This window comes from Meriones unguiculatus, chromosome 2 (genome assembly GCF_030254825.1).
Source record: "Meriones unguiculatus strain TT.TT164.6M chromosome 2, Bangor_MerUng_6.1, whole genome shotgun sequence".
Classification (NCBI taxonomy): Eukaryota; Metazoa; Chordata; class Mammalia; order Rodentia; family Muridae; genus Meriones; species Meriones unguiculatus.
This window is the reverse complement of record NC_083350.1, coordinates 5186998-5199926: the sequence shown is the minus strand read 5'-3', so window position 1 is coordinate 5199926 and position 12929 is coordinate 5186998. Positions and strand designations below refer to the sequence as shown.

General features: G+C 47.9%; 1 protein-coding gene across 6 annotated transcripts in view; it reads left to right on the top strand.

Moving 5' to 3' along the window:
* The window catches only part of Fbxo15 (F-box protein 15), a 40960-nt gene extending 32622 nt beyond the window's left edge, over positions 1–8338 (top strand). For 3 of the 6 annotated variants that reach the window (XM_060376970.1, XM_060376969.1, XM_060376971.1), the window contains exons 9-11: positions 3000–3124; positions 6018–6095; positions 7975–8338. In XM_060376970.1, coding sequence (XP_060232953.1) covers positions 3000–3124; positions 6018–6095; positions 7975–8244 — 473 coding nt within the window. In that variant the 3' untranslated portion in view covers positions 8245–8338. The remainder of the gene's footprint in view (positions 1–2999; positions 3125–6017; positions 6096–7974) is intronic. The other 3 variants (XM_021627651.2, XM_021627650.2, XM_060376972.1) reach the window with 1 other exon arrangement.
* The last annotated feature ends 4591 nt before the right edge of the window (positions 8339–12929 follow it).

Here is a 12929-nt window from a genome sequence, read left to right as displayed (position 1 = left end):
TGTAATGAAATGCCAGGGTGCAGTGGAGGTTTAGAAGGGAAAGGTGAAGGTGGATTGCAGAGTGCTGACCTCCATAGAGGTGAATGCTGAAGTTTTGAACACCTAAGCTATTGGAGTTCATCAGTCACAGCTTTGTGGCAAGTGTGCCTATACAATAGCAGAAGGGCCCTCAGGGCGAGGCTGGCATGGCTGCTGATTGTGGACTTCTGCTCTGTGCTTTCTTTTTCTGTCAGACTCATATGGCAGGGCCTCTTTTTACCCCCACAGCAAATCGGTTTCACATTTAGTGCATCATGTAAATGGGACCTGTCTTCTATCTTGTGCGTCTGCTCGTCCCCTGTGCTCTGGCGTCCTGGTTCTGCTCAGCGTGCTGCTCAGGCATTGTCCACAGTTTAAACATCAGTAGTTCATTCTTGGGTATGACTGGTAGTCTTACGCTTAGTGGGTTGCTGGTTTTGCTTGTTTGATGGATGAGGTACTTGGTTTATTCTCCCGTGAGGCCTTCTAAAAACTGCTGTAGGGCTTTGTGGAGTCCTGTTGGCCTGGTGTCTTCTGCCGTCCATCTACTCTGAAGCCGCTGCTGTGGCTGTGGAGGCTGGCCTCCGGCGTTCAGCTGCACCTCTGAGGGTGCCTCTCCCTGAAGCAGTGTTCCTGGGGTAGCCTTGATTTTAACCTTTGGCTAGACTTAAGTCAGAAAACATAACAGAACTTCTGGAAATGGGGTTTTGGCTCTTGAGACAGCTTCACATCATTTTTATTTCATTCTGTTGTCACTGGTGATCAGAGTCTGTACCTCTTCTCCAAAGAAGTGGAAACCAGAGCTTACACAGGTTTGCAAAAGAAGCAAGATAGCTTTATTTGGAGGAATGGGAGAAAAACCACAGTACAGGTTATAGAAAGAGACATTGTCTAGATTGACAGTGGGGCCTTGTGAGAAAGAGTACTCAAGGACCTCAAGTACTGTGTGAGGCTTCCTTCAGTGGTGCCCAAGAGGAGGAGGAGGAAGAGGAGACAGAGGAAGAAGAGGAGGAGGAAGAGAAGGGGGAAATGAGGGAGAGGAGGAAGAAGAGGAAGAGGGGGAGGAGGAGAAGTTTGGCTCTTGATGGGTGTGTTGCTTTGGATAGGAATGGCCACCATAAACTCATAGATTTGAATGCTTGGTTACCAGAAAATGGCACTGTCAGAAGGAAGGAAGTATGTCACTGGGATGTAGGCTTTGGGGTTTTATAAGCTCAAGCTGAGAACAGTGTTGCTCTCTTCCTGCTGCCTACTGATCTGGCTATAGACTCTTGGCTCCTTCTCCAGAACCATGTCTGCCTGCATGCTGCTATGCTTACTGCCGTTACGGTAACTGACTGAACCTCTGAACTGTAAGCCAGCCCAAATTAAATGTTTTCCTTTATAAGAGTTGCAGTTGTCTTGTTGTCTCTTCATAGCAATGAAACCCTAATTAAGACCAAGGCTGTAGTGAGGATAGTTCTCTGTTTTTATTGGTGGGTCATATATTGTTTTTCTGTACATTGATTTGAGGTTCACCCTAAAAGGTTACTGAAGGACATAGTCTTGTCTTATTGTGCATGAATCCAAAAGCAGTTCAGGCTGGATTGGTTTTTCTAATCTTTTATTCCTGGATACACTGGGAATGCACTTGACTAGAAATTTTGTATATGTGCTTATTACTATGGTGGAGAAATATAGTGTTATGCAGAGATGGGAGCATGGACAGCCATGTGTGGGGTGGATGGCTAAGGGGGTTCTGAGGTTGAAGAGTGGAGCTGTGTACGTTCAGGGAAAACAACTAGGCTATCAAGTATAGTATTACAAGGTGTGTGTGTGTGTGTGTGTGTGTGTGTGTGTATACACATAGCTCAAATAGGGGTCTCATGATACTAAACTGTCTCCTACGTATGCCTGCTTCACTGTGAAATAACTAAAGTGCAAACCAAAGAACCTTTGCTCTTTCCTTCTGCTTTGGCCCGTGAGTCACACCTCACTTTCATACAGATATCTGTTTCAGAGGTCATCATGTACAAGTGATGGTACTGCAGTGTTACTGTGCTTGGTGGTCACTTTCATGGTGTGTGAAATAACTCAGTGAGGTGTGTGTTCATAGGAGCTAAGTGGTGTTGCAGGCTCTGTCTGTCAAGCAGCTTTGGAAAGCTGAGCACATGGACTGCTTTGTTATGGCAAAGTTCCTAGTACCAGCTTTGGGCCAGTAGAGTTTGGGCTGAGACACTGGTAAACATTTCCAGGCCCTTTACTCATTCCTGAGTGTGTGCAGAGACAGTTTTCTAAAGTGGGCTTCTTCCCCTCCCTCCTCTTGTTCACTGCTCTTCAGTCCCTGCTTTGCTGGGCCAGCACCACTTCTTTTAACTATGTAGTTGTATCTCTTTTCTGAAGCTTATCACTGTTTGTCCTTTTCCATTTCCATGACTGAGTACATGACCAAGCAATGTAACCTTTGTCCACAATGACCCCTCTTCCAAAGGCCCATGTATGTTTAAAGTCTTGGTTTTCAGCTTGGCACTGTTAAGGGAGGGGTAATGTACCCTCTCCGAAGTGGGCACTATGAGGAGGTCTTCAGGTCATGGGGAGTGCCCTTAAAGGGACTAGTGTGACCTCAGCTTGCTGTACATGTATTCTGTAATGTGTACTTATCATAGGCTCCAAAGCAGTGGGGCAAACGTGCATGGATTGAAATCCTTCCTTCCCTGTTAGTGTCTTTAGTGATGGAAGGCTGGCCAGCACAGCCAGCACAGCTGAGTCTTTGTCTTTCTAGTGGGACAGGTGTGTGTTTCCTCAGCCATCTTCTCACTCACTGGGACAGTGTCCCTAGAACCTACATCCATGTTCACCACCCAGTCCTCATTGATAGAGTGGGCTGTGTCCTCAGTGAGTATACTTTGCAGAATGAGGCGTCCCTCAGGAAGTGGACTGCCTAGAGACTCTTCTCTCCTGAATTGGAAGGCAGTAACTAAACTAACCTTAAATCATTTCAGGGTGCATTGACAATGGATATGTGAAGTTCAAGGTGATAAGTTTAAAAAATAACAGAGAGCACCTACCTCTTATTGGAAAAGTTGGCCTTGCATGGAGAACTAATGTTTTTGATGGCTTTATTGAGGTAAAAACAAAAAGTTTTTTTTTCAAGTTACTTTATGTATAATAAAATGTCTGTTGATATGTATATATAACTTTTCCTTAAAAGTATTCTGGTTGTGTAGATCTTTGAGGTCTTTTAGCAGAATGAGATATTCATCAAGTGTTTATTTAATATTTTGCCTTAGTTACTGTTCTCCTGAGGTGAAGAGACGACCATGACCAAGGCAGCTCTACAGTTCTAGAGGGTTAGTCCATGATCCTCATGGTGGAAAGCAGATAGGCATGGCCCTGGCGTAGTATCTGAGAGTGTGCATCCTGATCTACAGGTGTCAGGCAGAGAGGAAGAAGGAGATAAAAGGAAACAGACGCTAGGTCTGGTGTAGGCTTTTGAAACCCCAAAGTCCACCCCCAGTTCACACCTACTTGAGTAAGGCCACACCTCCTCATCCTTCCCAACCAGTTCTATTAACTGGGGACTGTGCATTCAAACATAGGAGCCCATGGTGGCCACTCATTACACCACAACAAATATCTTTGCTCTCCATTCTCTTTGGAGTAGAATGGGTCGGTAGACTGTAGCTGTGCTTGAATAGCTCTTACTGTACCCTCCATTCCCTCACACATTCAGTCAGTCTGTCCAGTGGAGAGAGAGGGCGCCGAAGGTTGGCACAGGCAAATGGCATTTGCTGGACGCATTCTTACCCATTTGAAGGCTGTATGGTTATAAGTTCCTGTTTCCATTTCTAGGATCTTTTTGAGCAGCTTAATGAAAGTAGCCACATGGAGGGGAAGGTTGTTTAGTGTTGGAAACTGTCAAGGAGGGAAGAGAAGTTAGCTGAGGTCTCCATGGTTCCATCTCCTGTGCGATCATGTGCCCATTTCCTCTGGTCATCTTTACTGAATAGGGTGGAGTCTGGGAACCACAGGCATGGCTGTACCGGCAGACAGCCTCTTGTGCTTGCTCATTTCACCCTTTGCTGTGGACACATGGGGAGAACTCTAATGACAGGGACCAAGACCAAGGGCTGGGTTGCTGTGGAGCCTGATCTGCTAAGCTCTTTGGGATTTGTTATATCTATAAGCAAGTGTTAAACCTTGGTAAAAAAATTATCTATGTCGTATATAAAAGATTACTATTTCATAGCTTTGAATACAGGTATGACCTTTTATTTTTCTATAATAGACTGAAGTGACCATGAAATAAAACACATTAAAATAAAATATTAAGGTTAAATATAGACCATGAGGACAGAGAGAGAGAGAGAGAAAGAAAGAAAGAAAGAAAGAAAGAAAGAAAGAAAGACAGAAAGAAAGAAAGAAAGAAAGAAAGAAAGGCAGAATGTAAATATAACAAGTGTAAGAGTAAGGGTAATTTTAAAGTTGCTTTTTTTTCTGTTAAGATCAAGATCAAAGCAGGTGTTCAATTGTCTCTGGAAGTAAAGTAATCATACTGAGAGACAAAGCTTTCTCCTAGCTCTGGTACTGAAAACAAAGTCTCCCCTGGAACTGCATGCAAGGAAGACCCAACCCTAAAGAGTCCGTAAGCAGCAGGTGGCTGGGGACGTCCACAGCACTTCCACAGAGGCTGCAGAACTTGACCTGCCTGGAAGGCCGGGCCAGTGTGTCTGTAGGTGGTTCCGCGTAAGGCAGGATTCTGAGTCTTGAAGTAGGGTAGATGACCTGAACCCGGACAGTTTCTCCAGTCATACCTTTCAAGAGGGTAGGAGTTTGCTGTCTCTTCTGAACTGGAGGGCGAGTGGCTCTGCACACACCACAGATAAATGGAGCCTGACCCATGTGTTATGGCGGAGTGATCCTTCAGTTTCCAGAGAAAGTGCCCAAGTAAGGGATACCATTTCTATGCATGTGCTGTGTAGCTCAGGGATCTCCTTCCAAGAATGCAACCATCCTAAGCAGAGTGAACAGTAAAATGCAATTTAAGAAACTGGCTTTCAGGGATTTAGCCTCTGTTCTGTGTAAAAGAAAGGAATAAGGTGGAATAGGGCTTTAGTTTGATATACTTGTTTATGTCTTTACCTCCACACTGGAGAAACAAAGGATTACAATACAAGGCTAACCTGGGCTATAGAGTAAGGTCCTCTCTTTGTCCCATGTGACTATTAAAATAGAAATAAAAGACAGTGTCTTTGTCTGGGAGTTGTAGCCTCAGCCTTTTAATGTATAAAATGACAAGGCCTGGAGAAAAAGCAAAGGAAGGCATAAGAAAAGGTTTACCTAAAGAAATCCATCAATCAGAGATTCTGATTGGGATAGAGACAGGTTAGAGAGCATGTCACTGTGAATTATACCAAACACTGTAGTAAGGCTACTTGACACAGGACCTGGCTGGCCCACACTACTGCACAGGACGCACAGTGATCGACCATAGAGCACTGGCCTGTGTGGGTCACTTACCACTGCATAGTGATTGACCATAGAGTGCCATCCTGTGGGCCACACTGACATGCAGCCACAGCACACGTGTCCGGTGTATTTCTACCACCGCTCTTCTTGTAAAAAGAAAACAATGTGGTGATATGACCTGCAAGTTGAACATGCACCGAGAGATGTCTGAACTCCACTGGCCTGGCTCAGGATGCTCCCTGCTGCGCCATTTCCAGGCCAGTGACTCTCAGCTCCCTCCCTCATTCGCTCAAGGGGACCAGTATTTGCTCTTGGAAACTGTGAAGCCCAGGCCATCAGAGACCTCTGTCAAGCTCGCAAGTCACTTCAAAGAAAGCAGAGCAACAAAGCATGGCTTCGTTCTGTTAACAGAATCATATTTGGGTGACACACTTACCAGCCTTTAGCCAGAGGGACGTTTTACGTTAGAAGGCGGTGCCCACAGTTCCCCGGCTCTGTCTTTTATTTCTATTTTAATAGTCATATGTGACTTTTTTTTTTTTTTTTTTCAGACAGGCCCAGTCTGTAGCCCAGGCTTGGGGAGCTGCATGGAGCGTGGCGTTGTTTTTGTGCAGCCCAGACCATGCGGGGTTAGTGGGCTTCAGGCGGGCAGCGGGAGCTAGGATGGCAGCACGGCTCATGTTCAGTGACGCTGCTCCATGCCTGAGGTGCAGGTCCAGGCGCTCTGCTGGCGTGAGCCACACTTGATCGACTTCTGAGCAAAAACTCACACTTCATCCCTGAGCTTGAAGGTGGCTCAGCCTGGGTCCACACTTTGGAAGTCATGGACACTTTGATTATTGTTTGAGTTTTGGATGTAGACAAATTCCATCTAGGGAGAGAGAGGTTAGGTATAATAAAAGCAGTGCTTTAGGTCAGGCTGTGAGGCCTGCTGCTGGTGGGGCTGGTGGAGCTGTGGGCGGTTCGGGAAGCCCTGGGAAGGTGATATTTGAAAGCAGGGAATGATAAGCAGCGTTAACCCTGTCACCGTAGAGACCTAACAATCACTTACTCTGTTTAGAGAACTTAGGAAGAGGCTGGGTGACAGTGGGCTGAAGCGTGAGCAGGGGTGAGGCATCAGACAAAGAAAAGAGAGTTCTGCCTGCGAAGGGAGAACGAGGGACACAGAGGCTCTGGGGCCTGTTTCTCTGTTTGTCCGTTGGCCTCTCCTCCCTTTCCCTCTGCTCCTCCTTCCTTCCCCTTCTCTCCTTTCACCTCCCTTTTGCTCCTCTCCTCTTTATCTGACCCCCCCTCCCTGAGAGTCACTTGAACCTGTCTGAAAATTACAAGCTGCTGGAAAAGGGGCAGCACTCCTTTGTGTCAGCCGCTGCCTCCTTGTTGGTGGGCTGGCCATACCAAACCCACCTAATAAAAGCACACTGACACAGATACGTAGGTGAGGGGATGGGGGGCCATACTTGTATGCCATTGGAGAGAGGGAAATGCTCCTCGCATTTTTCTGGGAAGAGTTCATGATATGTGGGCAGCCCTGTGAGTAGGGCACAGAGAGTTGTGGGGGAGGGTCAGGTATGGCAGTTTAGGGACGGGGAGGGTGCCCCACAGCGCACAGCAGGTCTGAGCCTGGCAGTCTGGGGATAGTTCATGTGTGACTCCACTGCCTGCTGGGCATTCCCACCCAGACACACAAGGCATGTTGTGCGTTGTACCTGTGCATGTTGTACCATGTAATTCAGGATGCACTAGCCATGATGGCTTGCAGTGACAAAGTTCTGGTGAGTGTAGTCTAGTGGGCTGGGAGGTCAGCGTAGCTAAGTAAGCAGGAAGGTGAAGACACAAGTGAGATGGCAGGGCCCAGTGCTGACTGTGGGAGTGCAGCATTTCCAGGAGGTGAAACGGAGGGAATAACTGAGATGAGGTTGAGGAACAGATTACAGGGGTCAGGTAGCCCAGGGTTGAGAGTCAGGGTCATGGGGTTCACTAGGATCCCTAGGGTGGGTGGGGTCCCTCCGGAGCTGGGAATGACTTGAAAGAGACACTGAGAGGACACAGACATGGATGGTGAGCAGTATAAACAGGAGGCCAGTGAACATCAGAGAAAACCAACACAAGCAATGGTGGAAGAGCTGGGAGTGCAAGACTCCAGGGCACGGGTCTGTAAGGGTAGAAGGCAGCTGTGTGCTAGGGCATGGAGAAGCTGTTGTCTGGGGGTGGTGCCACCTTCCTGAAGCAGTGACACAGGCCTCTCTCATTTGTGCGAGACCTGTTACCTCCAGCCAGGCTGCAGCACTGACTTCTGCGTGCCCTGACAGCTTCTCAGACAAATACAGGATGAGAATGGCTGTGAGGAAGCGCCTTCAGCTCTGACTGACGGTGTTTGGATGAAGAGTAGGTCCCATGGTGTGCCTGACAGGATTCTGGAGTTGTATGCACAGGCAGCTGGGCAGCCTGTTTGGAGGGTCGCAGTCCCATGGAGAGCGTTCCACCCTGACCTTGTGCGTCTTGTTTCAGAGCTGCTCCATACTGGACGTGACCCTGTTGGATGAGCACAGGAAGCCCTTGTGGTGCGTGAGCTCTCCCGTGCGTGTGGCACCTGCTGCCTGCCCCTTGGACGGCCCCACCTTCCTGGGGCACACTTACTATGTCAGCTACATGGACCCAGAAGGAGGCGTGCATGCGGAGCTGGTGTGGATTGAAGAGACGGAGGAGTACTTCCTCATCAGCCTGGTCCTCTACCTCAGTGTGGCCAAAATAAACCAGTGGTTTGGGACCAAGTACTGAGCTTGCTAGTGGGCCACGAGTCTTGTTATGGTGAGCTGTTTACTGTTACAACTGTTCGTGCTGAAACTTAAAATAAAGGGTGCCCATGGTGGTTTCTGGTGCCTCGTTTTCTGTTAGAAACTGTATTGTGACTAAAGTGTTTGGAAGATTAAAATTTTAATGCCACATGCCCCAGTGAGGATTCCTGTAAAACACAAGCAAGCAAACAAACAAACAAACAGAAGTACTGGGTTAAAAGACAAGGAAATCTCACTAACTTCGTGATCATGTGCTCTGTGAGAATGTGTGCACATGGCCGTATGCTCTGTGAGTGTGCACAGAGAGCGGAAGTGTGACGGGGGCTGGCTTGGGATTGCTGAGGGAGCCGCAGTGGGGTGAGGCTGGAGATCAGGCCGCAGACTTTGGCACTCTTCCCGAAGTGTTCCACGTGCAGCCAGAGAGCGTGTGAGCGAGGGCAGGTCGGCCCCCTTTGCCGTATGTTTGCAACAAACACCAAGAAATTATTCCAAAATGGAGCTGAAAGTGAAAACCGCGTGCTGTCTGCCTGTGTCTTCTGTCTCAGGTCCCTGTCTGCTCTGCCCCTGATTTCCCGCTGCAGCTTTGCTTTCTGCAGTGGCTGGCCAGAGCTGTGCTGGGGAGACTTCAGCCACCATGTTGCCACACGTGGCCGGGCATTGCCGGGTGTCAGATGAGTATTCTGTGAGAATATCAGACATGCCTGAGACCCCACGTGAATGGGGATGGCTTCTCTGGGTGACCACTGGACCCTCGGCTCCAGGGCTGTGCAAGAGAATGTTGCCTGAAGGAAGTGCACAGGAGTTTGCTGTGGAAACCTGGTCTCACCGGGCTGGGAAGGGCTCAGTGTGTTCAGTTACACTTGTGTTCTTCAGACCAGAAGCCCTTGGGCACTTTGTTTTCTGCACTGGATATGAAATGTATTTATTTTAACATGGGACTACATTACATGTGAGCATATTCATAGGAATCTAGTAAAAGAGGATATTTTTCCCTCTGTACTCCTTCTGACTCTACTTAGCCAAAGTAAGTGAGCTCTCTGCCACACTTGCTTGGTCAAAGACACTGTTATATCGGACCCTCTCGAGATGCTGACTACAGCAGTGGAGCTACTTAGTCTGATTTTAAATACACACACATATATATGTTTATATATTTGAATCTTGGGTGTTTTATTTTAGCAACAAATGTGCAGAGACACCAGTGAATATTATATGTCTTGAGATTCAGTTTTCATGCACATGGAAAAGCGTTTCCCAATCACATTCCTTTGTCAAAGAGGAAGCCCTTTGTTTGCCGTGCAATAGGCGTGATTACGGTGTGGCATCTGGGTTGCAGAGAGGGCCGCGAAATGGGGCTCATTAAGTCGAATCAACTCAAGAAAAGTAACAGGTGCAGCTTCTTAATTATTCACTTGGCAAAGAAAACAAGTTTGAGTTACACACCAGAAAAGCATATTCATCCCTGGTGGGGGATAGAAGGCTTTTCAAGGGTGCTTGGATTCCAATATTTTACGGCTTGAAATCAGGTCAAAGATCTGACCACCTTCTGCCGAGATATTTACATAAGCAACTTGATAGTCGTCTCTTGTTTTCATTAAGCTCTGCTAATAAACCTAATAATTACAAGTGCTCCAGAAGCGAAGTGCTCAAACGGAGAAGTCTGTGTGAGGCATTTCCCTGATGCTTGTAAAGGAATTGTGCCTTCAAGAAGCTAGTGTGGGGCCACCAGTGCATCTTGGTAGTGGGATCACATTGATTTGGTCTTCAGCCTGGATAGCCTTTTTTGGTCTCCTGTGACTGTAAGGAAGAGCATTTGGGTTTCTTTATTGGTAGTAGACATGACTTCAGTTGCTGTTGGACAGGAGTGAGCAGCAGACGCCACAGGGAGGAAGGCACACTCATTTGGTAACATCCAGCAGGGCTAACCTGCAGGGCGCCGAGGAAGTGAGCTGCCTACAGGAATGCAAGGCCAGCCAGAGCCTTGGAGAGTGGACCTCATGTGTCCACAGGGACGAAGCCAAGATGAGGCTGGCCACGGGCAAAACGGTGAGAGCACGGCAACTGGAGGCGCCCCCTGGGTCAGGCCCCACTTCAGCTGGGCAGCACCGTGCCCTTTCATTCTGCAGGTCATGTTCAGAAGAGAGTGAATGACCAGGGATAGGGGCAGATGTTAAAGAGTTGCCTGGGCGGTCAGTCTAGAGATGGCACCCATAGTTTCATGTGTTTGAACGCTTGGCCATAGGAGTGGCACTATTAGGAGTTGGGGCCTTTTTGGAAGAGGCCAGAGGATGGTGTTGAATATTCTCTATTGCACTTTGGCTTTATCTTTTTTTGTTAGAGGAAGTGTGTCACTGTGGAGGTGGGGCTTTGAGGGCTTAAATGCTCTAGCGCTGCCCAGTGTGAAACAGGTCCAGTCTCGTGGCTGCCTTCAGATCAGGATAGAGGACTCAGGTCCCCTCCAGCACCGTGCCTCCCTGCACTCCACCATGTTGCCTGCTGTGCCGACAGTGGACTGACCCTCTGAATGTAAGCCAGCCCCAAATAAGTGTTTCCCTTTGTAAGGGTTGTCATGGCCATGGTGCCTCGTCACAGCAGTGAAGCCCTAAGGTGAGGCACATGGTGAGGCCAGTTCCAGGGCTTTGCTCAGCAATTCTTTACCCTCTGACTCCTTGGAAAGCAGCTCTGCACTGTCACAGCGGCCAGTGTGTTTACTGGCTGACATGTGCTTCCATGGTGAAATGAGGTGTACACATCTCTATGGATCAATTAGGAGAGTGCTCTCAGAGGTCAGATAAAACACAGATAACCTCACAAGGTTGGCTGGAGAGAAAGTGAAACAACAGCAGCTTTCTGTTCTAGTAACAGAGCCTCCTGAGTGCCAGGCCCTGGGCTGTAACATCACTTACAGCTTTGAGGAGCCTTCCTGAACCTTACGGTAGATGTTAAAAAATTGGCATTTCACCGCAAGGCACTGGCCTGGGGATTTGATCAGCTGGAGGAGATGAGTACAGCTGTGGGTGAGAGCTGCGGTCCGTCTGAGCCTGAGCCTGGGACTCTTCATCAGACCGTACTTCTGCTCTGCACTGGAGCTGTGGGCCAGATGTCTGTCATGAACATTTACCACACAGGGAACTTGGAGGACATAGGTAGTTAGCCGAGTATCAAACATGTCACAAAGCTAACTGAATATAAACTTGTTGAATGGATTGTGTTGTACAAAGCTGTGTCCACTAACACCAAACTGAGAGTACCCAAGTCCGTGAACAAGCACCAGCTGACAGCTTGGGGGAGCTTTCTAAATTCCGTGTTTCTCTGGACAAAAAGGAATAGACAAAGCAGAACCACAGAACAGACACAGTTGTGGCAGAGGTGAGCTGCTTTTAACCAGATGGCATGGGATTAGCTGTAGCAACATCGGGAAGAACACCTCCTTCATGCCCCAAGGCATGTTCCAGGCAGGTTATGGACCTAGAGCAAAGTAAGAAAGCAGCAAGATGACCGCGTGCAGCCTCCAACTGTGCGGGGAAAGGACAGGTTGCCTGGATCAAAGACAAAGCAAAGCAGCTGGGGAGAAGGCTCAGGGCAAAGTGCCTGTGGCCATCCATGACATGTGGTCAGATGCTAGAGCTCATAGAAAAAGCTGACTGGCATATCCCTGTGGCTCTAGAGCTGGGGTGGGGACAGCAGGGACAGGAAGATCCTTTGGGCTTAGTGGCCAGGAAATGCAAATCAAAACCACAGTGAGGTACCCCCTGGACTTGCGGGGTGCATGTTATCAAAAGTACAGACGGGATAGTGGGGATGTGGAGCAATTAGAATGCTGTTGGTGGGAATGTGAAATTGTGCAGCCACTATGAAAACAGCATTGACGTTACTAAAACTATTAAAAGATGGAGCTATCAACATAATACTCAACCTTATTTCGAACTACATATTCAAGAGAACTGAAACCAGGATGTAGAAGGGCAATAGGCATTCTACATCCATTTGCATGGATAAGGCTCTCTCTCTCTCTTTCTCTCTCTCTCTCTCTCTCACAAACACACACACACATGAGTGTGTGCTGAAATGTTTTTGGACCTTGAAAAATACAAGGATGAAAAAAAAATACAAGGATGAGCTGAGAAAATACTATGCTAAATGAGGTAAGCCAGGGATGGACAAGCCCTGTACTATATTATTTCACTTGTGGAACAAAAAAGATGAAGCTCATAGAAACACTAGAATACGGTTGCCTGGAGCTTCAGGGAGGCAGAAAAGGAGACTTGCTAGTCAAGGTGTAAGGTTCCAATTATGCAAGATGACTAGGTTCTAGGGGCCTGCTAGCATGACAGCCTCCCTGGGGTGATGCCAAGTCAGGCTCTCACAGATCTGCAGACAGGGTCCCAGAGGAAAGAAGGTGGTATACCCGTGTTCTCACGCACCAGCTCTGGATGGGGTGTTCAGATACTACTCTGCCTGTCTCTGTCTGTCCGTCTCTCTGTCTTCCTCTGTCCTGGTGCATGTGAGTGTGTTGGTCTGTGTGCCTGTGCGCATGCAGAGGCCAGAGGATAGTATTGAATATTCTCTATTGCACTTTGGTTTTATCTTTCAGACAAGATCCCCCTTGAACTGGAAACTCATTGGCCAGAAAGATGGCGAGGTCTGCCTGTTCCTGTTCCAGTACAG